Source organism: Phalangium opilio, unplaced genomic scaffold, assembly GCF_054372755.1.
Source record: "Phalangium opilio isolate 3A_F unplaced genomic scaffold, DU_Popi_V2 ptg000082l_1, whole genome shotgun sequence".
Classification (NCBI taxonomy): domain Eukaryota; kingdom Metazoa; phylum Arthropoda; class Arachnida; order Opiliones; family Phalangiidae; genus Phalangium; species Phalangium opilio.
The window spans coordinates 8900572-8926385 of NW_028324189.1; the positions used below are offsets into that span (position 1 = coordinate 8900572).

Here is a 25814-nt window from a genome sequence, read left to right on the forward strand (position 1 = left end):
CTGAAAAACACACTTGGTGCGTATGAATAAGTTCATGATATTATATACCAAGATTCAAGAGAATAATGTGGAATATTCATAAGAGTGTACAAAATGTTTAAAAGGCAAGAAGTGATATCTAGTTTACTAGGGAGAAGTTTAAGATGCCTAAGTTATCGCGCTCCATAGTCCCAGTCCCCCTTTCAAAATACAAGGGGGACGTAAAAGGAGGCCGGGCTATTTCGCCTCTCCTCAGTCGGAAAATACGTAATTTTCGTCATTCGCGTCGCGCTGACGTGGGTTTTCGAGAACCAATGAGATGCTGGTTGTAATTTAGAGGCGGGGATTAACTCCGGACCTACGTTTGGACTGGAGATAAAGCTAGAAATGTGGCGAATTATTAGCTTCTCCCTAGTAAACTAGATATCGCTTCTTGAAAAGGTTAATCCAATTTGTGTGAAATTGCGGATTGTAAAAATCTTTCCATGTGCTCGTCTACTACTTACGGGTAATCTCCCTGGAAATCTTCAGCCCTTTTGGTAAAGCTGTTTGGGCTGCACATTGACTATTAGGCAGACAGGACTCTGACTTATCAGATTCCAAGATCCTATGCTAAAAACAAAGATATGAAACTTTTGGTCGTTTAGGCTATAACGCTAATAGATTATATAGGCCTATATATAAATAGCAGACGACTTATAAAAGAGCTTTGAATCTATGTATTTTATATAAATTCCCAACACAAAATATATAACATTATTGTCCTTGATAAAAATCCCTCGAATTACAGGTTATCCAAGATTTTCTTCAAAAGAAACACGCCCAGCTGAAAATTTATGAAGGGTGTAAAAAATAATGTATATAAAACTATATATTATCAACCCCATATCGTATTTTTATCTCCGTGGAATGCGGCATTAGGCTAAGGATATCAAAAGAAATAACGATTTTCTAATCAGGTTATTAAGGCCTTTAAATTGAAACATCACACTTGGCCAGGCTTATTAAGCCTTAGGTCATAATTCTATTCTTTCACGTCGTGACAATTCAACCAATGATTGATCGACTTAGATCAATAAATATACAGGTCTATTTATATTTAATCTCTATGAGATAGAAAGGTATACAACAATATCTTATACTTTGTCTTGAATATTTAATATATTCCTGGATTGTTTTAAAGGCATAGTGAAGCGTAATATAAATAGAGGATGAAATGTCATGGCTATAAACTGCTTGCAGCCTTGCGATTTCCGAACAAAATAAGTTTTCAACCCTCTACACTGAATACAAAGAATGAGCGAAATAGAGAGATAAATTCTCTGAAGCTAGGATGTCAAGTTAGCGATTGACTGAGGACAAATTTAGACTTATATAAATCGATTAGGCTACAATCTGGAGAAGAAAAAAAGGGAAGAATACGAATGAAAAATACTTTTTATTTCCCTAAAAGGTTGCCTATACGATATATTTCAAGAAACAACTGTCTTTAACACGAGACCAATATAAAAACATTTTAATATTGGCTTTTCTTCCTATAGGATCCTGTCTGAATTTTTATTTATTTATTTATTTTTTTTCTACAGGTAAATATATTTATTTTATGGTATCCTACTACGTATTGACTGACGAAAAAATATTGCCTGTTATATTCTTAAGTCTAAATAATAAATAATATCGTATAACTTATTCGAATCATCGCGTGGTTTTGAATAAGAGATGCCTCGTGATTGTTGAATAACCTGTAATACGACAAAACCATTTTTTCCGCGGATACAATCTTATGATTTTTTAATGAAATGGCGAAGCAAATCCAATACTGAAATATCGGGAAAAGAGCTCTCTATTTTGACTCAAGAAACAGGGTAACAGTTTCTCAAAAACTTGGCAAAACAAACCTTTTTTTGTATCAGGGATAGATTTAATTTTAGAAGTAGGAATGGAGAACGGTTAGTATTTACCTCAAGTCGCCTCATAGCCCACTATAGAGCTCCTCCCTCCAACACGTAGCGAAAAGTTTAAATTATCTTATTGGCTCACTTAAACTACGTTTTGATGACGTTGCTGACGAGGGCGGCGAAAAATACGCAATTCCTTTTTCACCTCTGTCGCTATGACCTACCTCTTCTTTAATACCCCCCCCCCCCTCCGTCCCGTGGAAGGGGGTCCGGGACTTTGACACGCGCCCAAATTACTCTGTTCTCCATTCCTACTTCTCAAATTAAATCTATCCCTGATTGTATTGTTCTTAAACCTGCGTTTCCCAAAATTTCCAAACAAACTTCAAGTATCCAACCCCCCAGCTTGTCGCGTTTTCTTCTTTTATTGGCTGAAACTCGGGCCAATGAGATCACCAATTGGTTTTGCGGGAAAATTAAAAAAATACCGTGTAAAATCAACTTGTTTGAATTCTTCATGATCCCTTTATCAGTAAGAATATTGTGGTATTTTTTTAAAATTATTCGTTTAAACTTAAAAATCTTTAATGATTTATTTTAGCAACGGGTGATTTAATACGCTATTAAGCAGGGATTTAGACTAAAAATAGCTCGGTATTTTAGCCTATCTCTCAAGGTTTGTGGTTCATCGCAAATTGCGCCGCTAAATTGCTCTAAGAAGTCGCAAAAACGGTCCAATCCATTTCAATTAAATCTAGTCTCCCAAAGCAAAGAAAAAAGTAAAAACCATTTGTACCGCAATTGAATTTAAACCCGTTTAAGCTTAAGGGCCAACTCCTAAATTATTTGCAAAGCGCAATGTCCATTTAGTGCATGGCGAATTCTTTTGTAGGCTAACATTCATAAGAGATTCCAGATGTTTCTATACCCTTACATCTTAATTTTGGGTAAAATACTTCTGGGTTTGTTGCGGCGGCATCTTTCTTATTGGCTTTTTAAAGTAATTGGAACCACTATGGTCTAGATTTAATTTTGCTTTAGAACTTGTAGGTTTTAGTTAATATTAAAAAAAGAATTTTGAGAATGAATAGTGCACTTTTAAGTTCGTACTCATTTTTTCTTGCATATGAAGCAGCAAATATGTAAATTTGTCTTTTAAAATATTATAATACGCACTTGCAGTTTTTTAAGCCATGTTATAACATGAAAAAGCGAGAAAAATGGTTTTATAATCCCTCAAGTTTTTAATATCCGGTTGAATTTCATTTCCACTTTTTTCCCCAAGCAGTTCAATTGCAATGGTAGGGCAAATCAGCTCTATAGTGAGCATGAATGACATAAGATTTAAAAAAAACCCACATTTTATTTTGAATAGCTCTATTGTTATATTTTTAAAACATTACGCGGTTACCCTCAGTCTATAAGTAACTTGTTTTAAATCCCCAGGATATGAAAGAAACTTCACCCAACGGGAACTACACTAATCTATCATTTTTTTTAACAGAACTTAATTTTGAAATTCGCACTTTTTTTATAGGAGAAGATTTTTTTTAGGTCGGAATTAATACCATTGTCGAATGTAAGGTGGATTTCTACGTAATGTAAATGTTCCTTAGATAAAAAAATAGTCCGAAATTATTATACTTAATATAATATAAATTGCAGGTTTTCAAGTCAAAGTTGCAAAATAGGGCTTTAGTCTTTCAAAATGTTTCCTTTTCAAGTACCATTCTATCATTGAAATTACAATATTTTAAATTCCCCCCGTCGTTTGGGGCTAAACCCCAGTTTTTCCCCCATAAAAATTTAATGCAGAAGTGAATAAGTAAAGAAGTTATCACAAAATTTGCACCCATTTTATATACTACAGTATTCATAATATTTTAGGTTGGTTTTTGGTCATTGATGATCCCGCCCTTTTTTGACAGTTTTTTGCGCCTTCACTAACCCCTCTATCAGGATAAATTCTTCCAAAAGATGAGTCATCAGCTATCACTTGATATCATCAAAAGAACAGACCCGCCCATATCAACAAGTCATTCAATCGAAATGCATTATTTATAAAATTAATCCGCCTAGCTAGATCAGTCCATGTATGACCACACACAGCCCTATAATACTCTATAAGTATAAGTCTACCGTGTTTCTTGCCATTATTCCCTTCCTTAGTTGAGTGGGGTTGATAGTATTTATTTCTGACAGGGAGAATTATAAGGTTATGGTATGAAATCTATGTTTGAACCATGCACAAGCTGACGGCAAAGTTTTATTTTTAGGCGTATGTCAGCAACAGAACTTGGTTGACTTTTTGGCGCGGGATAATACGTTATTCGACGCACGAAATGGCGCACGTGGTGTTATACTTCTTCGTGCAATCCCTTAGAATTATATCCCGCCAAAAAAGAAAGCCAAGGCTTAAAGAAATATGAAAGAAGATGGTATACCCAAGATATGAAGGCCCATGAATCTTAACAGGTGCACGCGCTAGTACCCAGCTCTTGGCTCTCGATTCCAACTCACTCTTTCTCTCTTTCGCTCTTTCTGCCAAATTGTTGAGCGCTTTCGGATTTGTCCTGAGCCCCTTGCATGCCCTATTGTAACGTACAGTACCAAAATTGGAGGGGGTTCGAGTAGGAAAGGTTCTATCGAGAGTTTTTAGGAAGAATAGCACGGAATGGGCATGGAGGTAGGCAGGGGGTTCTTTAGTAGAAAGCTACAGTGCATGGGAGTCGACGGCACCGCCCCATTTGGCGGCCACTAATGGCGGATCGATGCTTGCTAACCCAAAGAAGTAGGGAGAAAAAAATATAACTGCTCGGGACCCAAATGGATCAAGGAAGAATTCAACCCTTTTTACGAACAAATGCCTGATTTCAAGGGATGATGATACTATATGGTACCGAATTCACTATACTTTATCACTTTGAATCTGAACTATATAGTAGTTTTACAATATCCTTAAGATTTACGACATTTAATTTATAAAAGAAATTCAAAAAACTAAAAAAAGAATCAACTCTCTAGATGCTTCCCCACAAAGGTCTAACCAACGAATCAACCGTAATTCAATAGACTTACTATTTGCAATGCGAACATTAAAACTAGACACTCGCTCAGCAAAAAGGGGTATCGAACTATCGAGCACATTAAACGATCGGAACTGCAAAACCAAACTCTGCAAACCGAATGATCTATTCACACAATTTAAAAACAAAAATCGTGAGCCACACCGTGCGTCGTCTTCCCTTTTAAAGTCTAGTTCAAACTTACGCTTCAGGTGTTAAGGAAGCGTCAATTGATCGATAGCTCAACAAATTTCCGATTCAGGCGATATTGTCTATCAATTCAAATTTCGCGAATTCTTCGACGTCGCGCACCTCGAGATAATGGGTCCTACTTTTCTCTTTCTCTCTCCTTCTTACAATTGAAGAGATAAAAAATTTAAAAGAGGAGGCCTCCATTACGAGAGAATTTCTCTTTTGACATAAGCATAGGGGAGAACTGGAGAGAGAGCGAAAAAAGAACGAAAGATGGGACGGAAGAGAGAGAGAGAGAGAGAGAGAGAGAGAGAGAGAGAGAGAGAGAGAGAGAGAGAGAGAGAGAGAGAGAGGAATAACTGCTTGGAATGCCTGCTTCGGTGTGAACACATAGATATCATCAACCAAGAAAGTTTTGGAAAAATTGGAACCCAATGAAAACACGAGGTTGTTATTACCTTAGACTTCGCTGAATGAACGCCAACTTTCGAACTTCCATAACACTTGCTTATTTTTGACGAACGCATGGTTCAAATTTGAAATGTTTCACGTTCTTTCAAACAAAAACTAACTATAATAAGTCTGGCATCACCTATTTCTTTAAATCTACAAAAAATATGAGTCTCAAACGAAAAAATAAATAAATAAATTATGGTTCTCAAAAGAAGCTACGAATACGTTATTATTATTTCTAATATCTACGAGTTTGTATCTGCTAGCGAAATGGATTGTCCCCGCACGATTCCCATAGTTATATCGTTCAGATATGGCTACACCCGGACTGAACTGATCAGAGTAAGAAATAGCTGGAGAATAAAAAAAGCTGGAAAAAGTCAAAGAGCTAGTGCACTGAGGATAAAAAAAAGAAAAAAGGTTCGCATGTCGTGGGCGCATCAGTTCGCGATTCTTCGCTTCAAAATGGCCCGTGCCCAATGGAAGATTAATCAACGGCTCACGCTAGAGAACAGCGGAGACAAAAAAAAAATCCCCGCTCCTCTCGCTTGGAAGATAAAAAAAAAATCGCGTGTTAAGTCAACTTTCAGAGCCCGGAGAAGAGAGAGAGAGAACCCGGGCCTTACATACTTGTAAGATATCAACGTTCATTTCATCTTTGGTATGGTAACGTTTTTACGAGTTTTAAATCGGTTTGGGATACAAGTTACAACACTACGAAGAAGTTGACAGCTATAATTTCTTTCATTCGAAATATCCAGCAAAGAAAATTAAAGGTTTATGACATGGCTGCAGTGTCAGTTTATATTCAAAGTCGGAATTAGGAGTGGTTTAAAATTTTGTTCGCATTTCATTGAAATTGGGTATAATTTTTCATTGATTTACGATGGATCTAATATTTGAAGGGTGAAGGTCATGGAATTAGGGAATTTATTTATTTATTAAAAAAACAACAGGAATGATTAGCTAAATAAATTAATAATAAAAAAAATCTCGCCAGGGATGGATTTAATTTTAGAAGTAGGAACGCAGAACAGAGTAATCTGGGCGCGCGTCAAAGTCCCGGACCTCCTTCCACGGGACGGAGGGGTATGAAAGAAGAGGCGGGTCATAGCGACAAAGGTAAAAAGGAATTACGTATTTTTCGCCGTCCCCATCAGCAACGTCATCAAAACGTAGTTTAAGTGAGCCAATAAGATAATTTAAAATTTGGAGGGAGCGGCTCTATACTGGACTATGAGTCGCACAGAAGTAAATACTAACCGTTCTCCATTCCTACTTCTAAAATTAAATCTATCCCTGAACAATAAATTAATAAAAAAAAATTCAAATATCGAAATTTAACCCTGTTGAAATAAAACTTACGATAAAAACAAATTTAGCAAGAGTGCATGCTTAGGAGCTAGTGTTAGTGTTAAAGAAAATGTAAAAAAAAATATATATGACTTATGACGTAACTTCACGCGACACTGGTCCAACAGAAACCGGGGGTAAAATAAGTCTTATTTTTTTTTATTTTATTCTCCAAGATTTCTTCGTTTTAGAAATTTGCTAGGAAGTTACTACCGTATTTTTCATATCGTATACGGTATAATTCTTAGGATTTAAGAATTCTTTCTTATTCTATATTAAAAAGGGACAGAAACGTCGGGAGCAAAGGGGGAAAATATCTAAACTCGTAGCGAAAGGGTTGAAAGAAGGAGCTGGAATCTCTCTCGCTCTGTGACAAATTGAAATAGGAAATACAGCGAGGCTAGAAAGGACGCTTGCTAGTGGTAGAGCTCGAATAGAAGCGAGAGAGAGAGAGAGAGAGAGAGAGAGAGAGAGAGAGAGAGAGAGAGAGATCCAAGAACGTAACGGATAGAATTTTTTCTTCGTTACGCCACTGTTCGAGCCATTAGCGATGCTAGCCATTAGTCACGTGGGCCCGCCGGATGTGGTCAGCTATTCGTCAGTTCATTTCCACCATTCTAGCGCGTGGCACGCGAACCCGCACCATACCACACCGTACCCTCCTCCTCCTCCTCTCACGAAGCAACGAAAAACACAAAATAGCTTAGCAATCCATCCGTCCGTCTCTGTCCGAGAATCCTCCGCAAACCAGAACCCTAATGGTTGCCTAATTGGGATCGAGGATGCAGTGGCGTCGCTAGGCCTTTTTTGGGGGGGCTATAGCCCCCCCAAATTCCAAACTTAGCCCCCCCAATATAATCCGTAAACCCTACCAAAACATTGCTGTTAGCAACCTAAAATTCTGTAGCAATATATAAAAAATTTTCAATATCAAACAGTAAAATTTTGAAGAAAAAAACAGATGGAAACAAGTAAAATGTTTCATGTTCTTTCGAAGGGAGTCCCAATAGTGTGGACTAAAAGTTAACCAAAACTAAAAATAAACCTAAGACGAGTGAAAATCCTTCATAATCGGTTCCATAGTCCTTATCAATAAAAGGTTGTACATCTTTAAAATACGAAAAATTTCATGTTGACACAAATTTACGGATAATTTTAAAGGTCTACACATTTTCCAAAGAACCCATTATGAAATTTATAGCGACATCGTAGTATACGATAGGATCTTAGTTTGACCCGAGCCGTAGTAGTACTGGCCGGGGTTTTCGCTTTCGTTATCGTCAGATTTTAGCTTAAATGGAAGCTGAGCTCAGTTAGAGATTTTATTTTAATTAAAAAAAATTCACACCGCACCCGGGAATTGAATCCGGCTGGCTAGCGCAGCAGTAAGACACGTTACCACTGTGGGGTCGGACACTTCTGATTTTTTGTTTAGGGTCTTTGAATCTTTTTCTTTTTATTTATGTGCAAATTAAATAGGTAACGATGTGGCTACTATTAAGTCCCAGCCATTGTGCCATCTTGTTTATATTAAGTTCTTATAATAACTTTAAAATAGTTTGCCCAGATTTAGCCCCCCCAAATTTCAAACCCTAGCGACGCTACTGCGAGTATGAAATTTTTTCTATACCATCTAATGTAATGTTTCAACCCCAAATTGCAATAAATTCAAGCTAGGGTGGTACTATCCAAATATATACATAAATATATAACCACGCTTTTGGATAAAAAATTCCAAGTGACCTTGATATACTATATCATAAGCTCTCTTTGCTCGTTCCATGCTGTTGCCAGTTTTCCTATTTCAAGATCCAATAAGATCAACTATTTCGAGATACGTGCGCCTGATCGTGAGAGAATCATTTTCATTTTGAATTAATCCGAAGTTACCCCATTTTAAATTTACTAATAGCAGGGGCAGATTTAATTTTAGAAGTAGGAATGGAGAACGGTTAGTATTTACTCAGCCCAGTATAGAGCCCCTTCCTCCAACACGTAACGAAAAGTTTAAATTATCTTATTAGCTGGCTCACTTAAACTATGTTTCGATGACGTTGCTGACGGGGACGGCGAAAAATACGTAATTCCTTTTTATCTCTGTCGCTATGACCCGCCTCTTTTTTCATACCCCCCCCCGTGGAAGGGGGTCCGAGACTTTGACGCGCGCCCCACTCTGTTCTCCATTCCTACTTATCAAATTAAATCTATCCCTGCTAATAGTAATATAATTTCACCTACATGTAAAGGTCAGTTTCAATATAAATTTGTACACTTAACTACTTCCTATTAATTGACTTTCGTCTCATAATTCTTGATTTCTTTCCAAAAATATATAAAATATTTCCGTTTCAGTTTTTATTTTTTACTTTCGTCCGAGAACCGAGATACAAACGAAAATTTTTGTCAAAGCTTTAAGAACGGGAACATCGTTTGTCTAAAAATGTTACCTAAAAAACTTTTCTCCTTTTTTAAAAAAGAAAGAATAAAAATAAAATAATGTTTTTGTAAGAATACGACGAATTTTTTAGCAATAAAAGTAATAAATTTGAATTAGGACCCCCGTTATTAAATGAAAGCGCGCTTGAATTGTTAGAGATGCATTATTTTTTTAGGGGGTTACAAAAATGAAATGCTTATGAAATATGGGTCAAATATAATTGGGGGATAAAATATTAACCTGGTTTGAAAATAAAATATAACAAAAAACCACGATATCTTGAAAATCTAAAAATATTTGACAGAATGTTTATATAGATATATTGAATTTTCCGGTGACATCTCACGTTCTGTTGACCTTAGTAAAATTTCAAAGAATTGCGTTATTGCTATGTTGTATTTCGGTTTCGATGAATGTTATTCTAAAATTTATATTTCTACTACCTATAATCAGAGGTTCACGTTGTGTAAAAGTTATATCTCATTGGGACGTTTTGAATATTATTTCTGGTAGCTTCAATGGAAAGCATCCCACCAGGGGCAAACCTTCCTATGCTATTTCTACCTGCCCCTGTAGAACTGTTTCACCCGCTAAACACCACTTTAAATAATTAGCAATATCTTCCAAATTTGACGTGATTGTTCTTAAAATGAACATAAAATATACTGTAAAAATATATATAATTATTAAATACCCTTAAATTAATTAAATCTTTAATATTCAAAAAAACAAAACGGAAAATATTTTTTCCTTGACATTCTAAATGATTATGTAAAAAATCCAAGAATCCGTAAAACAGCAACAACCCCATGTTGAAAATTCTATTTGGGTCGTTTGAACGATTATCTGTCAACTCCTTAGAATAAAGAATATACAGTACAAGATGAAAAAAATGTCCCTTTGATAGGAGAAAAAAAATACATTTCATTTCGACGACGGACGAATTTCCAAGTCCGCCGTCCAAAAAAATAAATATATTAAAAATCTCCGGAGGACCATCTCCCCCTAGAGTCATAAATTACTTCTAGTAAGTCTAGGCAAAGTTTCTAGGCAAAATTGGGAGGAATCGGGATACGGGACCAAAGCGTAAAAAAATTGGAAACCGTCCGGAACCTATACGTGAGAGGATAAAAGGCGAGGGATATGATACTTTAAAGGGTTAGTAGTCTGAATGAAATTTCGATACTTTAAAAAGGGTTAATATTCTCTAGTTTCGACTGCATGCCATAAGTGTTTTGATGGTTTAAAATACTTGTAAAACGCAGAAATGTCTCCTAATAATTTAGTTTAGTGTTTGAAACCCATAAAATTCCATTGGAAAAAGTCTAGAGTTTGCAGTAATACATTTAGTGTTGAACCCCTCGCCATAGGATAAAGTCAAGCAACGCACGAGGCAAAGGATAGATGGAATCTAACCAGTGAAGCAGGTCCGAGCTCCGTTGGACTGATGGGTCACGGGCCGTCGAAGATAGAGGTCGCAGACTGAACCCACCTTACCCCCCCCCTCTCTCTCTCTCTCTCTCCATCTAACCATTTCCCCTTCTCCTCCATCCCTATGTCTTCTTACGATTGAATAATGAAAAAAAAAAAGAAAGAAAGAAAAAACAAGGGCCGTGTATAAGCAATGCATTGGGCCATCTTAAAGATATAAGCAAATAATGCCATCGTTCGTATTCGTTTTTCCCGGATTTCCCTCAATCGGAATGCTATGAGAAATGCGTGATTCTTTCAAAGAAGACAATCCTCATCCCCCCATCCAGGATTATAAATGAAAAAACGACCCCGTCTAGAGTTTGAGGAACGATTGAAAAGGAGATACGAGACAACTGTTTAATCATGATCAGTGCAACGACGTTTTTTCCGCTCCCGACCCCAAAAGCCTCCTTGCTTCACCACAAAGACAACCGCAAAAACACACGTGACCTTGGTTCTTGGTTGGATATGTAAATATTTAAAGGTTTTATTGTTTTATGATTAAATGATTGATGAATGACCTAATATTTTAGATTTGAATCATTAATTTATTTAATTTATCAAAACTTTAAGCGATGGATATCTAGTAAATTAAAAAGGGCTTAATTTATAAAGACACATTAGTGAATACAGAAAAAGAAGTAGAAGCTTAAGCTCAAGAAGTCGTCCCTTTAAACCTTAAATATCTGATTTCAATTACTTCAATTACGTTCTATCTTACAGTTTCCCTTGACATGCAAATCAACTAGTATAATTTTGCAATCAAGCGCTAACCCTAAAAAAAAACCCGGTACAACAAGACGATTAAAATTAGGCACCAGCAGCGCATCATCGAACGAAACCAATTGTTGATAAAATAAAAGACACATTAAATACGAGGCCCGTTTTGTTAATTAAGCCTTTTCTAAAAAAAAATACTTAAGCTTAACGACATCCATTCGGAAATGTTTAAAAGATTGGGAGGGAGCATGCAGTTCAGAAAATTGTCGGAGAGGAGGAATCAAAATATCGCAGGGTGCAACAGCGTATATCTCATGGATGGTGCTAAAACTAGAAAGAAAAGACGAGAAGGGAAAAAAGAATGACAAAAAAACCTTTTTGAGCTATTGGAAAAGCTGAGAGACAATCTATATATATACTCTACGCAATGAATCCCCGAAATTCTCCCAATAATATTTAATAAATTATTACTTTTTTTCGGTATTAAATCATTTGTATTGTAGTAAAACAAGAGCATGAAGTATATTGAATTTTTCAAATTGTTTTTAAGTGTCTATCTACTATATCAAGGTTGCCAAGGAATAATCAGAACCAAATTCCCTGACTTTTCCAGCTTTTCCCTGACCTTTTTAGGCCGAAAGTGTAAATGTTTACAGCACGTTTTAAGTGCTTATAATTAAATGAACTCTCTATATTAATATTTGTTGCACCAAAATGATTAAGAAACATTTTAACTATAAATAACAGATAATAAGAAATTTTTTTATAAAGCATTAATTTTACAAAAACAATTCTAGACATTTTTAAGGATTGCTCTAGAGTTTTCTGTGTTAAGAGAGGATGAGGAGAAACTTTCATTACTCTTTCAATAAAGACTTATCCCCAGACATTTTACCCACTAAAATCAAATTCCCTGACTTTGCTAAAACTTTTAAAATTCCCTGAATTTTTCAGGTTTTCCCTGATCCGTGGCAACCCTGATTAAGGTTGTAAATATATTTAATTCCAATATTGAATTCTCTTTGAAAAACCAAAAAGAAGAAATTATATCCTTTAAGGATAAGTTAAATATTCTTGGGTGAAATTGATTTAAATTCATAGATGGATATGGATGGTACATAGAGGGTTCCCGGAATAATATATAGAATAAAAAGGGAACCGGGGGTCTCTTCAGATTCTAGCTGGGAGCAACACGATATCGCCTGTTTAAAACAAGTACCGGACAATCAGGCCAAATGTGTTTTCTCCCCCCCCCCCTTTTTTTTCTTTTCTTTTCTGGCACTTGCAGGACTTTTTTTTCCTTTGTTCCTTTAGGATATGTCTAAGACATCTCCGTCTCAAACTCCCTCACTCACTCGTTCGCCAAGCGCCTTACCACCGCAGCGAGAGTGCTAAGGTTTCCGTCGCCAACGCAAAAATCTCATGTAGCTCTGACACTGGTCCAAAAGATATACCTACCCTATTTGACCCTGTTACACTAGCACCAAACAAAATTCTTTGCCACGCGTTACGATAGAGTGAAATGGATGGTATACAGATCCTTCCATCTCAAGATCATCTTACCATTTCACCCCCCCCCCCCCACTCCAATTCAATCCCTATACCTAAAAGATGACATATATTTCTGCCTCAATATATATCTACGCTTATATAACAGTATATTACTAAAACAGATAATTTTTATATTATTTTTAGAAGTCTATCGAGAGGTCATAATCTAATTTATGTAAGTATAATACGTGATTTCAATGCGAAACTAAGGCATTTAAATAAGAGATTGAAAGAGAAAAAATCAGACACGTGCATGCCTAACTGCATATTCATATTAAAAATATATCTCATTAAGACAAAATTTCTTTCTCTGAATGATAATTTTTCTAATGAAGTTATTTCAAATATAATATCAAAAAAATTGGAAAATAATTCGAGTCATGTATAGTAACCGCCCAATAAACCTTATTATTACGTAGTCAAAACGGCGGGCGCTCTTTTCAATTTCTTTCTAAATATTACTGTCAAAATTGACCACTCCTTTTAAGTTCGGATAGACCTCATCAATCATGGAATGATATTAAAATCTAATATAAAACCGTATAAATTCCATTTATTCATAGGTTGCAACTAGATATAAACTCGAATTCCTTCCCAATTGTCACGTTTATTAAAAATAACATTTTTCTATACGCGTATTTTGTTTTTATCGTCCTCATAAAAACAATCGAAAAGTCAAATTCAAAATTGGATACGAGAAAATTGAGAGACGATTACATACATGTATATGGTCCAAAATAATTTAATATTTTTGGTTGGTCCCCAGAGACGAGTGGAGGAGGGAGGGAGAGAGAGAGAGAGAGAGAGAGAGAGAGAGAGAGAGAGAGAGAGAGAGAGAGAGAGAGAGAGAGACAGTTTAAAAATAACACGAGAAAAACGTTTCAAAGTTTTACTGTATATATATATATATAAACACCCATTTCTTGCGTAAACCTTTATGCATATCTCCAATATTCAAGATATTAGATGCAATGAACGATATGAAGGGAAGTGGCGAAAATTTACCTACAAGAATATTTCAAACGCATTACTTCTTATAAACTGAACAAGATTATTCATTGTTCACGCTGATTTGATGAATAAAGACGAGCATAAATAAGAATAGAAATAAGCAATGGAGCACGTGCCTTCAACTGTATTACATCTTTTAAAAAGTGAAAAGAGACGATAGCCCCCCCCCCTATCAATATAGAAGCCTCTGTTGAAACACAATCGGCGCGGCGCTCGGAAATTTTGACGTCTTTCTAAGTTTTAGGAGAAAGAAGAGGCTCAAGAGCAGAAAAAATCATCTCTCTTTCTCTGGGATGGAAGAGGATGGAAGGGAAATAATTCGGGCGCGTCACCTCTCTCTCTCTCTCTCTTCTCAGGGGCGACAAAATGATAATCTTATTTTTGGTAAAAGCATCATAGAGATGACGATGAAGAAAGACGCTTTACCCAACCTCTCCCAATCCCTCATCCTCATCCTCCAAGAGAGGAAAGAAAAAAATAATAATCGACGCGAGGCAGACGCTAGTATATCGTTCAATCCAACAGCTAGTCTCGTCTCTCCTCGCGAGATTGAATTTGTAGCACACGAGCTATGATTCCATGAATAGGCCTGTTACCGAGGATGGCGACTGAACCATATTTTCCCAATGGGACCATCGCAGACATTTTCTATTTTTTTTCCTTTATATATAAGTGTATGTTATTCCATTTCAGAGAAAGGATTGAAATGGGGAAAATGGACGTTTATGTTTTGAGTTTTCAATTGACCTTGAATAAAAATGATCAGAATTCAACTTTGATATTGGAACTTAACATAATTGGGCAAAGTTAAACCAAGAAGCGATATCTACTTTACTAGGGAGAAGGTACAAACTCGCCGCATTTCTAGCGCTATCTCCAGTCCAAACGTAGGTCCGGAGTTAATCCCCGTCTCTAAATTACAACCAGCATCTCAATGGTTCTTGAAAACTCATGTCAGCACGACGCGAAAGACGAAAATTACAGTCATATTTTGCGACTGAGGAGAGGCGAAATAGCCCGGCCTCCTTTTACGTCCCCCCCCCTTGTATTTTGAAAGGGGGACTGGGACTACGGCGCGCGAATACTTAGGCATCTTATACTTTCTCCCTAGAAAACTAGATATCGCTTCTTGGTTAAACCTAATTAATAACAAAGCCCAATGTCTAAATTATTGCAATAGGAAATGTATGGAAGACCAAAATTAAAAATCTTTATTATCATTGATTTTCTTCGCCATATTTGCATTTCTTGTTGTTAATTAATTGTAGTGGAGGGCGTTTTTCAAAATTCCAGAAAGACGTTCCAAATTTAGGTTAATTTAAATCATTATTTTTACAGTTTTATTTACACAGCATATCGGCAGTTTTCTAATATTAAATCTATCGTTGTATATTTTTTATAGGCTTATCGCATTTTATTTTCAGCACCCGGCATCCTTAACGAATGACGTCAACTGATTTAATACTCGTCATAATGACGTCATACGATGATTTGCACGCCCTTTATATATTTCTTATAATAGTAGTTTTTATAAAAATAATGCTAACCTCTATTATCTACAAAAATTGCGTAATGTTTTTTTTTTTCTTAATTAAAATTGACGATTAAAATTATAAGTATAATTATTTTAATAAATTATTACTCGGGATTCTTATTATTCGTCAAAAAATTATTACTTTTATATTTTTGTTTATATTATTGCTTTTTTTAAATTTAAATATTATGGCTTTTATCAGTATATAAGTTTATCTAAAATTGACTAGAAGCTCTACTGGCATTTTTTTTTATTAATATTATATTAAATCACATTTTGCTCTACTGTAAAGCTAGTCTCAGAAAAAAGTCATTTCATTTTTTTATTTTAAAAATTGGCGATTGGACGAAATAGTCAAGCGTCTATTTTATAATATATTATTGCTTTTGGAATACACCGTTGCATCTCGATTAATTATAATAATATTTTTAATTATTTTGTAATAATTTAATTTTATGGACAATTAGCCTAATATATGTATTAATATTATTTTGTATGGCAAGGGGACTATAGAAAAACTTTCGTATTAATGTATATATATTTACAATATGACGCGTCGTTGTTTCATCTAAATAGGCCAAATTACGTCATTAAGGGGAAGTTAAATATTATTGCACTTTGAGTCCCACCTCCTTTGGGATTAAATTTTATAGCGTTATGTAAAATTTATCTCCGTACATTAAATTTGGAAGTCGGTTGAAATTAATTCGTTGGGAAGTTTTTTTTTTGGGAAGAAACTTACGGCATTTTTCAGATAAAGAAAATCTTAAAAAGTTTTAAAACCAGATCAAAAAATACCTAATTGCATCATAGATTTAGTTTAAAAATTTGTGCTTTTCTTATTTATGGACCGATTTTTGACAAATTCCGTCTGGTTTTAAACCTCTCATTGACCATTCTCGATCTAAAAATGTTTTACAGAAATAGTCGAAAACCCAGGCTGTAGTAAAGTTCAAAATAGGAAGACTCAATATTTGTCAAGAATATTTAAGATTCTAACGAGTTTCGCTGCTCTGTAAATTTATATTAATATTTTCATCTTAATATTGTTAAAGTTATTTTATCTTAGGCACGAGAATTAACGTTTCATTTTAGTGTTATCGTATTTATTGCTTAGAAAAGTTAATTAGAGATTATCTCTGGGGGGCAGTGGTGGGGGAGGTGGATGAAGAGTGTGTTGTAAATGGCGCGCTTGTTCCTGTACTTGATGCACTTGACCAATTGAACTCTGACAGCTTTGGTTCGTTTGATTCACCTGATTGGCCGCTTGCACCATGGAAGCCGCTAAACTGTCCGCGAAGGACAAAGAGCCCATAGGTGTCGGGGTCATTGAAGTCATAGGGGACATGGGGGTCAAAGGTCCTTTGTGGGAAGAAGAGTGCTCGTCGGCGGAAGAACCGGGTCCTCCGTTTTCTTTAAAACAGGCCGACTCGTGATGTTTGTTCAAGTAGGATTTGAGGGCGAATGATTTGTGGCATCGCTGGCACCGGAAGTGCTTGAAAGCCGAGTGTGTCTGCATGTGAGCCCGCAAGTTGGATCTATCGGCGAAGGCCTTTCCGCAATGGGCGCATCCGAAGGGCTTCTCCCCGGTATGGGAGCGCATGTGTCCTTGAAGCAACCAGGGTCGCGAAAAACTCTTGCCGCAGACCTCGCACTTGTGAGACAAAGAATGCGTCAAGACGTGCATGGCCAATGCCGGCATACTGACGTACACCTTCCCGCATGTTGGACACTTCTTAGCCAGTTGCGAATCCGGGCTCCGGTGAGTCTGTTTGTGCCTGGACAGATTAGACGAGGTGGCGTATTGCTTCCCGCATTCGCTACACGTGTACCTGGGTCGTTCACGATCGGGTACCGGTAAGGCGGGACTACCGTTCGCTTGGTTGGCCGATTTCCTCCTCGAACGCCCGTCGCTGATGAAAAAGGCGTCGTAAGTGTAACTAACGGTTACACCGGTGCTCGGACGCGACGTTGAACTAAAGCCACTCGAACTAACCGACGTAACCGACTTGACCGAACCGGCGTTCGAATGTCTCGAGTTTTCGGAATCGGAATAGTTCAAGACCCCGTGAACGCTTTTCTCGTCGTAATCTATCTGTATCTGATTGGGTGTTTGCGGCGATCGTGGACTCTCAACGTCTATGGTCGTTGTATCGCTTCTCGGGGACCCGACGGGCGAATAAGGCTGTTTGTCGTTTAGATTTATTTCGTAGATTGATTCGCGATTACCGTGATGTCCCGGTCCCGGGTGATGGGACAATGGGACGAGCGGGTGGATGGGTATGGGGATTAAGGGGGGAAGATGCTGAGTAGGAGGCGGACTAATTCGATGATGTCCGCCCGTCACCTCGTTGATGTAGGACGAGTTTATTCTTGAACTTTTGTTGCTCAAATCGAGCTCTTTGTCGTAAGGATGGACAACCGGATGTTGAAGACAAAAACTGCCGTTGACGATGACGGTAGTGTTGGGGAGGACGTCTTGAAAATAGCCTGAAAAGCCAATTTCACGCCATTTCCTTGTTATTTTCGAAGGATTTTAAGTCAACCTTACAGACTTTTAAATTAAATTTTCGAAACAGTAGTCCATGATAAAAAAGGGGGAAAAAAGGGAAATTCCCCATAATATAATCCGCCGTAATACATTTACCTTAGATAAATAATAAGATAGGGAGGCGCGAGGAACTGTAGGATCGTTTTACTCAAAACCAACGATATACTTCCCAAGAGAGAATGGCGGGAAGGGGTGGAAAATTCCCGCCGCAAATTGTTAGAGAGTAAAAATCAGCCAAACTAAAAGATTCCCGCGGGCTATTACTCATACGGTGAATTTAGGAGGGAATTCTATCAATTCACTCCTGAAAATTGTAGAACATAGTTTTAATATTATTAGGGTTTTCGTAGTTTAAAGACCAAAGAAGAGTTTCGGGGCGTTATGGGATATTTAACCAAGTATTTGATTGTTCATCTTCAAATCTTATTTGATTACGGCGCTTTCAATTGACTGTACATTCGTTTAAATATTCTTGTGAGTAAGGAAGGAATTCAGTATCATTCCACGTGATAAAAGGCATGGTGTTTTTCTTACAAAAAGCCGGTTGGCGTGCGCGGTGCTGAAGAAGATCCCTAATAATAGGATGTAAATAGCCGGCGAGGTCTCGCGCTCTCTAACAAGTATTCCCGGGCCCTTAAGCCGGGGTTGGTCTCGCGCTCTTTCCATTCCCGCGCTTTTCTCGCGCCAAAACCAACCCGTGAAATGGAGTTAATCCACCTGAGGCTTCTCCCGACCACTGACTCTGCCCAATTTTCCATTCTAGAGACTTAGGAGATTGCCCGAGGCTTAGGGACCGAAACAAACTATAGCCTTATCGAAGGAAAGATAGGAGATATATAGGAAAAGACGGCCGCCGAGTCTTCTTAAGCCTAACTTCTTTTCATATAGGCATACACATCCGGACGCGCGCGTCTATTGAGAATTTTCGGATCCAAATATGGTCGGAAAAGCTTCGGAAATAAAAATAAGCCTGTATAGGAAAAGGGTTTAAGTTCGAAGCTGATGTTAAAGCTATTCGTTATTAAAAGTGTCTCAAACGATTAATTAACCAAAGGGGGAGGAGAATTTACGAGTGTAGCGGCCTTTTGATTTATCCCTAATTAACTGTGTCGGAAACGGGATTTTGAGATATTTCACGCTCGTAAACTAGCGTTTAATTTGGTAAACCCAATTTTCCCGAGTAAAGTGATTGAAGATATGTTCACACGTGTTTAATTTCATTTTAATTATGGACCAAAAATTCCTAAAAATATTCTTGCAACACGCTCAAATTAAATACGTAAACAAAGATAATTATTTAAAACTTTAAATATTAATTTAATATTAAATGAAACTAATTATGGATTCATAAAGTTGTCCTTATTTCTATATATTCATTCCTCGAGTCTGAACTAAACCCTATAGAAAGTACACGTAGCAAAGTAGTTGAAATACAAAAGGGGTATAGAAGTGTATATATAACGTATAGAGTGGTATCGAATGCGCGGGTTTTGGGTTATTATCGACCACACGCGCGGAATGATCCGCCGAAAGGGAAAATCCCACTTTGTGCCGCTTGCCCGAAGCCGCGCTCGTCAGAAAAGGGGATTCCCAAACACACACTATAAGAAGCTGGGCCCAAGATGAAAAGCCTCGAGATAGTGGGGCAACAGATGAGAAATCAAGGGATGAAAATTCTGACGTGTTGCTATTGCTATTGCTACCCTCTACCTTTTGATTAAAGGCGAAAGATTACCGACGTAGACAAGATCAAATTGTTCCACAAGGGCGAAACGGACACAACTAACTTTACTTTATAGTAGCTACAGCTGATTAAATGTGAAAGATTGGCTCATAGGCAATAGTTTCGTATATGAAAGTGCTAAAGTTTAAGCTAATTAAGTTAATAGCTAGAGGGGTTTTTAATTATTTAGGGGAATTAAATGCCTTGAAATTCAGAAAGGGAGAAATTCGGTTGGTGTTCAGAGGTGAAAACATTTCTACAGGGGCCTATTGAAAATACATGGCGAGTTTTACGCCTAAAAGCTATCTTCTCCCCATATACATCGATGTTAACATAATTTTTAAGAAATACTTTATAATAAATTAAAAAATATTGCTAATACTTAATTAATAAAAAAAATAAAAAATAAAAATCGCTAGACTAATCAAAATTTAATAATAAGATTTTAAATAAGAGAAGATCCATTTTAATTATTATAATCCTATACTAAACTGACAGTAATAGATCTCTTTTTAATTTCATTTAATATAATTCTAAAATTATTTTCGAAATAATTAATTGGCAAGACCTGATCCCCTAAGATTGAACTGCATTTTTTATAATAACCCTAAAATACCAAGGTAGGTTTTAATTCCTTATTATTAAAAGATAATTAAATAGCAAATTAATCTAAGATCACCTGGAATTTTCAATTAAAACTGATAACACCTGATAGGGTCAAAGTTTGGCACCAAAAACCATCGACGACCAAAGGTTAATTATATTTCCGAAAAAGAATTAAGGGGGTTTACTTTAGTCCCGTAAAAACCAACCACCTGGGCTTTGGAATCTCATACCCTAACAAGAATCACCTCACCACCGGAGAAATAAATATAAGGAAAAAGGTGCGGAAGAAAAGCAATAGAGAAAGTCATTTCTCGGGACTATACCAGCTCTTCCCCCCACCATTCCATCCATTCCACACGGTGTCAATAAGTAGAATCTAGGATTCTCCGTGAAGGTTTATGGAGAAAATAGGCCCACGTCTGTGGCTAGGGGGATTTTCAAGCCTCCCAAAAGCTCACTCACACCTATCCTCGAGAGACGTTACGGTGGAAAAAGAGTCCCAATCGGCTTGGATGCGTAGCGCGTCGTAAAAGCTAGGCTTAACAGCGGGATTCTACCCATAGTGCTACGTGATCTCCACAAGAAAAAAAAAGAAACTTACGCGCTATAGTTTCCCTTTAGACCCTTTCCACGTGCTTATATATATAGATAGATATACAAACCAACACTCGCCTAAAATCACGCGGACTAATAATACTGTAGGGCAACTAACTCAAAAATAAATTGTAATTTCGCGCCTCAAGAACCATTTTTTCCTAGAGTTATTTACCCATACACCTATAACCATGCCCTAGTTATATCATAAATATATTGTATATCCCAGTTAATTCGGGGTAAGTTGAGGAGAAATGGTAAAACTTCAAAGAGTGGACACGAATACTATGGACCAAAAGGGTAACTATATATGAGGTCGCGACCATGGTATGGATGCAATGCTCGTAATAACCTTCCCTAACTTAAGCCCCCCTTTAAATCCCAGGGCTGTCTCTACGGTCTCACTCTCAAGGTGGTCCCAATCTTTTAAGCCCCCCCGGTTACTATTATTTCCTTCGCGTATAACGAAAATAAACCCGTTCCAAAGAAAACAGTTTTCAAATCAAAGTTTATCAGGTTTATTTTTGTTGCTCTTAGCCTCTTATCCAACACCCCCAACCCCAACCCGCGGGAAGGATGAAGGATTTACTTCGTGGTAATGGACTACTGTTCGAAAAAGTAACGAAAACAAGGATAATTAAAGAAGTTTGTAACCTGGATTCGAAATGGAAATCACGGGAAGTGATATTAAACGTGATTGCAATGCATTGTTCAGATCCAGGTTATATTATCTTTAAAAATCGGGTTCATATTTTTTAGGAGTTAAAGAAGAAGTATGGGTTGTACTACATTGACATCCACTCACCGTTTGAATAACGGTAGCCTAAACAATGCGTTGAAGCCGGCGGTGGCAAGGACGGTGGTGTGGCCGGTGCCGTGGTGGCTTCCGTGGGACTGGACGGCTCTCGGTAGGGCCATCGTGCCGGATGTTCAATTGGATGTTTAACTTTTTTAACTAGAAATGATCTTGGCATGTTTAAATTTTCGAGGGACGGGAGATGGTCGGTCGGTCGGAAGACCCCACGCCGAAATCCCTACATCCGCGACCGCGAGAGGTTGAAGCGAGCGCGCCCGTTTGATCCACCAGCGGCGAAACTGCGTGTCAGCCCCCAAAAGACGAGGGTTCGGCTTACCCGTCGAACGCCTAACGCTCGTGTTCAAGTTGACTCTCAAAGTTCTCGAACCAAACCTCGTGGTTTTCCATCGCGTGCGCGAAAATGCTCTATCTCTCGCGCCTGCGCCGGGGCACTTCCCCCAGCAACCCCCCGGATAAGGATATAACTTTGCCCTGAGTAGGCGGAAGAGATTCTAGGGGTTCCGACCGAAGAGCGAACTCTACCCCCCCCCCCCCCACCCCCGTCCTTCGATAGCCTAGTGGCCGATGGACTATTTAAAAAGTTGGGCTACTAAAAATTGAGCCATTTTAAAAGCCTTGGGCCAATTTTGGGGTTTTTCTAATAGATATGGAAAATGAAAATATTTATATTTTCATATATAGGTATCTAAGTTTTTTGGGGTTTACGAGTGTTAGGTTATAAAGCAACAGAAAAAAGTTGGGCTGATTTTTTTACAGTTCTCGACGTGAGAGAGAGAGAGAGAGAGGAGAGAGAGGAGGGAATTTTACGATATTTAAATAAATTTTTTATTGGAAATCAAGTGGTTACTATCAACCACCGGAAAATATTATATTTTTACGATATTTCTTGATTTGAACAAACTTTCCCGAAGAATTGTAAAAACTAGATGAAAACTTTCACCAGCAATAAAATAGTTTCTTTGCATTGGAAAATTCAAAGTTTTCATGGTGACAATCATTAGCCCCCTTTTTTGGGAAGGGAAGGGGTCCATTAAAAGGTTTAAAAGCAGCGTGCGCACCCATAAGGCCATAGTTTTTGGAAAGTACATTACGAAATTCGGGACACACTGCGGGTGGAATATCGAACGCAGCAGGTGCGGACAATGACTAAAAAAAAAACTCCCTCGTTACATTTTTTTATAAATGGAGTCAACCAAGCTAAACCCTTTGCTTTTGTTGAATATAAGACGCGATCTCATAGAGTCACGTTACAATATTGTAGAAGAGAAATAAGTTTTTAACGTAATTATAACAAAATCCATTACAGTTCCTGAACTCCTGCTCAAAGCAACCAAGCGATTTACAATTATTCTCTTTTAATTTTCTTTTTTTTTTATCAAGGACCAAGGGATTGGAAACTATCCAGTTTTAGAACAGATTAACCAGTAATCAAAGTACATAAAAGACTTAAGTGTTCAATCTCTTGTCCAAAATTCAGTGATTAATTTTACTATCGGTGTATTGCGCTATATCGAACCAATAACTAAATACGATGAAATATATTATTCGTTATGATTTTTCATATTGAATCATTGATCTAGAGGCCAAAACCCCATTGTGTTGGGGGCAACAGGGGCTAACTATGAAGTCATAGGCCTACACGTGGCGGAAATTGCTTTTGGGAGAGTCGAGTCAGTACAGTTTTGCCAATATCAGGAATTGTTTCCGTTTTGACCCCTTTGTAGTTTGTGGGCGAGAAAAATGGTCTATTATTCTTTATAATCAACAAGCAAGCAAATGGTGCTGCGTATCGTTAAATATGACGTCAGAGATTAGTGTTAACAATTAATGGTTTTATTTAAAATTGCGATAAAAGTCCGTTTATACATGTAAAAGTTTAAGATCATAACTGGCTGACGGGTCATCAATGTCTAACGTAAATGGTCACTTAGGAAGTTAAGTAGTGAGTACACCAGGGATAGATTTAATTTTTGAAGTAGGAATGGAGAACGAACGGTTAGTATTTACTTCAGTCCGATTCATAGCCCAGTATAGAGCCCCTCCCTCCAACACGTAACGAAAAGTTTAAATGATCTTATTGGCTCACTTAAAGTACGTTTTGATGACGTTGCTGATGGGGACAACGAAAATTACGTATTTCCTTTTTACCTCTGTCGCTATGACCCGCCTCTTCTTTCATATCCCCCCGTCCCGTGGAAGGGGGTCCAGGACTTTGACGCGCGCCCACATTACTCTGTTCTCCATTCCTACTTCTAAAATTAAATCTATCCCTGGTACACATTAGGAGAGAGATTTTTTCCAATTTGCAGCCATCTTGTAAAATGGCGGTGAAATATGCTGGAAAACTTTACGCGAATTTCCCATTAGCTTTATACTCCCTTTATAGGGTTAGATTTCAATAAGAAAAATCGGGATAGGTCTAGCTCTAATTATCCGCAAGATGATATATTATTGAAGCTAGATTTGCGCCGGAATAGATACCGGGAAAGAAATCCGTTAGAAACCTAACCCGTATCGTGCATTTGCTCTGTATCCGGAATGTGGTTGGTTCGTTCATTCCTTGGAATGGAATGCATATATGTATATCTAGAAATGGGCAATATAGAATTTGAAGTGACCTTAGTAAAGGCCTTAAGGCACGGGCTACAGGGAGAGCTCTATTTTTATAGAGATTTCTAGCTAGTCCGCCCCCATTAACTAATGGTCGATGGCCGCTACCGGTTACCGTCTTCATTTAGGGAAAGAAATGAATGGAAAGAATCACGAAGAAGGTCCGGATGTTACGCAAATGGATTATTGCCGCGCGTATCCCCATCCCTACTAAGCCTAAAACGCTATACGTAATGGAGTTAAGTCTATTTATTTCACGTGATTTCTAAATTCCCAAGAAAAACGTAACAACCAATTTATCCCTAAAATACCATATCAGTAAAATTCAAAAACATTATTCAATCATAAGATATGTTCATCTATAAGTTTGTAATTGGTTACAAACTGGAGCTTGTCATGAAGTGACGACGTAGGCCATTGATTCGAGGTAAAGCGACGCCTGGTGAGGCGCTGTCAAAGGCTTAGTAATGCAGACTAAATAGGAAGATGGACTGCAAACTAACTGAATGTAAGACTTCAATTCTCGCTTGTCGTTCTCGAACTAGCTCTCAGTAGGTCTTTATCATACCAGAGGTAGGATAAGGGACTAGAAGTATTGAGGTAACCAAATTCTTCACTCGGCGAAAGTGAATATTCTTGATAACAAACCAACAGTTGGCCCTCTGGTAGCGGTTTCTGAATTTTCCCTACAAAAAGGTGAGACGCTCGCGGTGGTAGACGGCCGAACTAGATTGAAGCACCCGCGTCCGTGTTCCGCGGCTTTATGATGAGGGGAAGGAGGTAGGAAATTTTTTTTGGAACTCGACCAATTTTTTTCTCTCTAGTGTAGGCGCGATGGAAGCGGCATAAAATCCTCAAATTTGTTCACTAGTGCCAGGATCTACTACCAATGCTCTTTACTTCTAGTCTCATCCTACTTCTGATCATACTTATGGAGCATATCTTGTGATACAACCAATAAAAATAGACATACGTATACATTATGCGTACATTTAAAAATAAATTAATCCTAAATTACGGTTACTATTTTGGCGTAGAGCTTTTTAATCTTTGAACCCTATAAGCGCGTCGTTCTAAAAGTTTAATTAGTTTGGCGGTTTATTATAAATCTCTCTATTAAATTAAACGTCTTAGTCATTAGAGCTAGGGCCCGAATGTATCTGAACGCGCCGACGCTGCTCAATTTGAAAATTAACAAACTCCCGGGGCCATTATCGCTCCTTTTAATTCCACCCTCAATAAGCCTC

General features: G+C 37.5%; 1 protein-coding gene across 1 annotated transcript; it reads right to left on the bottom strand.

Annotated features, from left to right (window-relative positions):
* Positions 1-16092: 16092 nt before the first annotated feature.
* LOC149651441 (uncharacterized) lies at positions 16093-22446 on the bottom strand. The gene is made up of 2 exons (XM_089848339.1): positions 21946-22446; positions 16093-18156 (listed from the first exon to the last, which is right to left on the bottom strand). Exons 1-2 carry the CDS (start codon positions 22112-22114, stop codon positions 16793-16795), a joined length of 1533 nt encoding a protein of 510 aa, XP_089704465.1. The 5' UTR covers positions 22115-22446; the 3' UTR covers positions 16093-16792.
* Positions 22447-25814: the final 3368 nt, after the last annotated feature.

Bases quoted from the DNA above. Each gene is read 5' to 3' on its own strand.
- LOC149651441 (XM_089848339.1), bottom strand. From the start codon at position 22,114: ATGCCAAGATCATTTCTAGTTAAAAAAGTTAAACATCCAATTGAACAT. The intron at 18,157-21,945 runs GTGAGTGGATGT...TTGGCTTTTCAG, and splicing joins AGGCTACCGTTATTCAAACG to GCTATTTTCAAGACGTCCTC.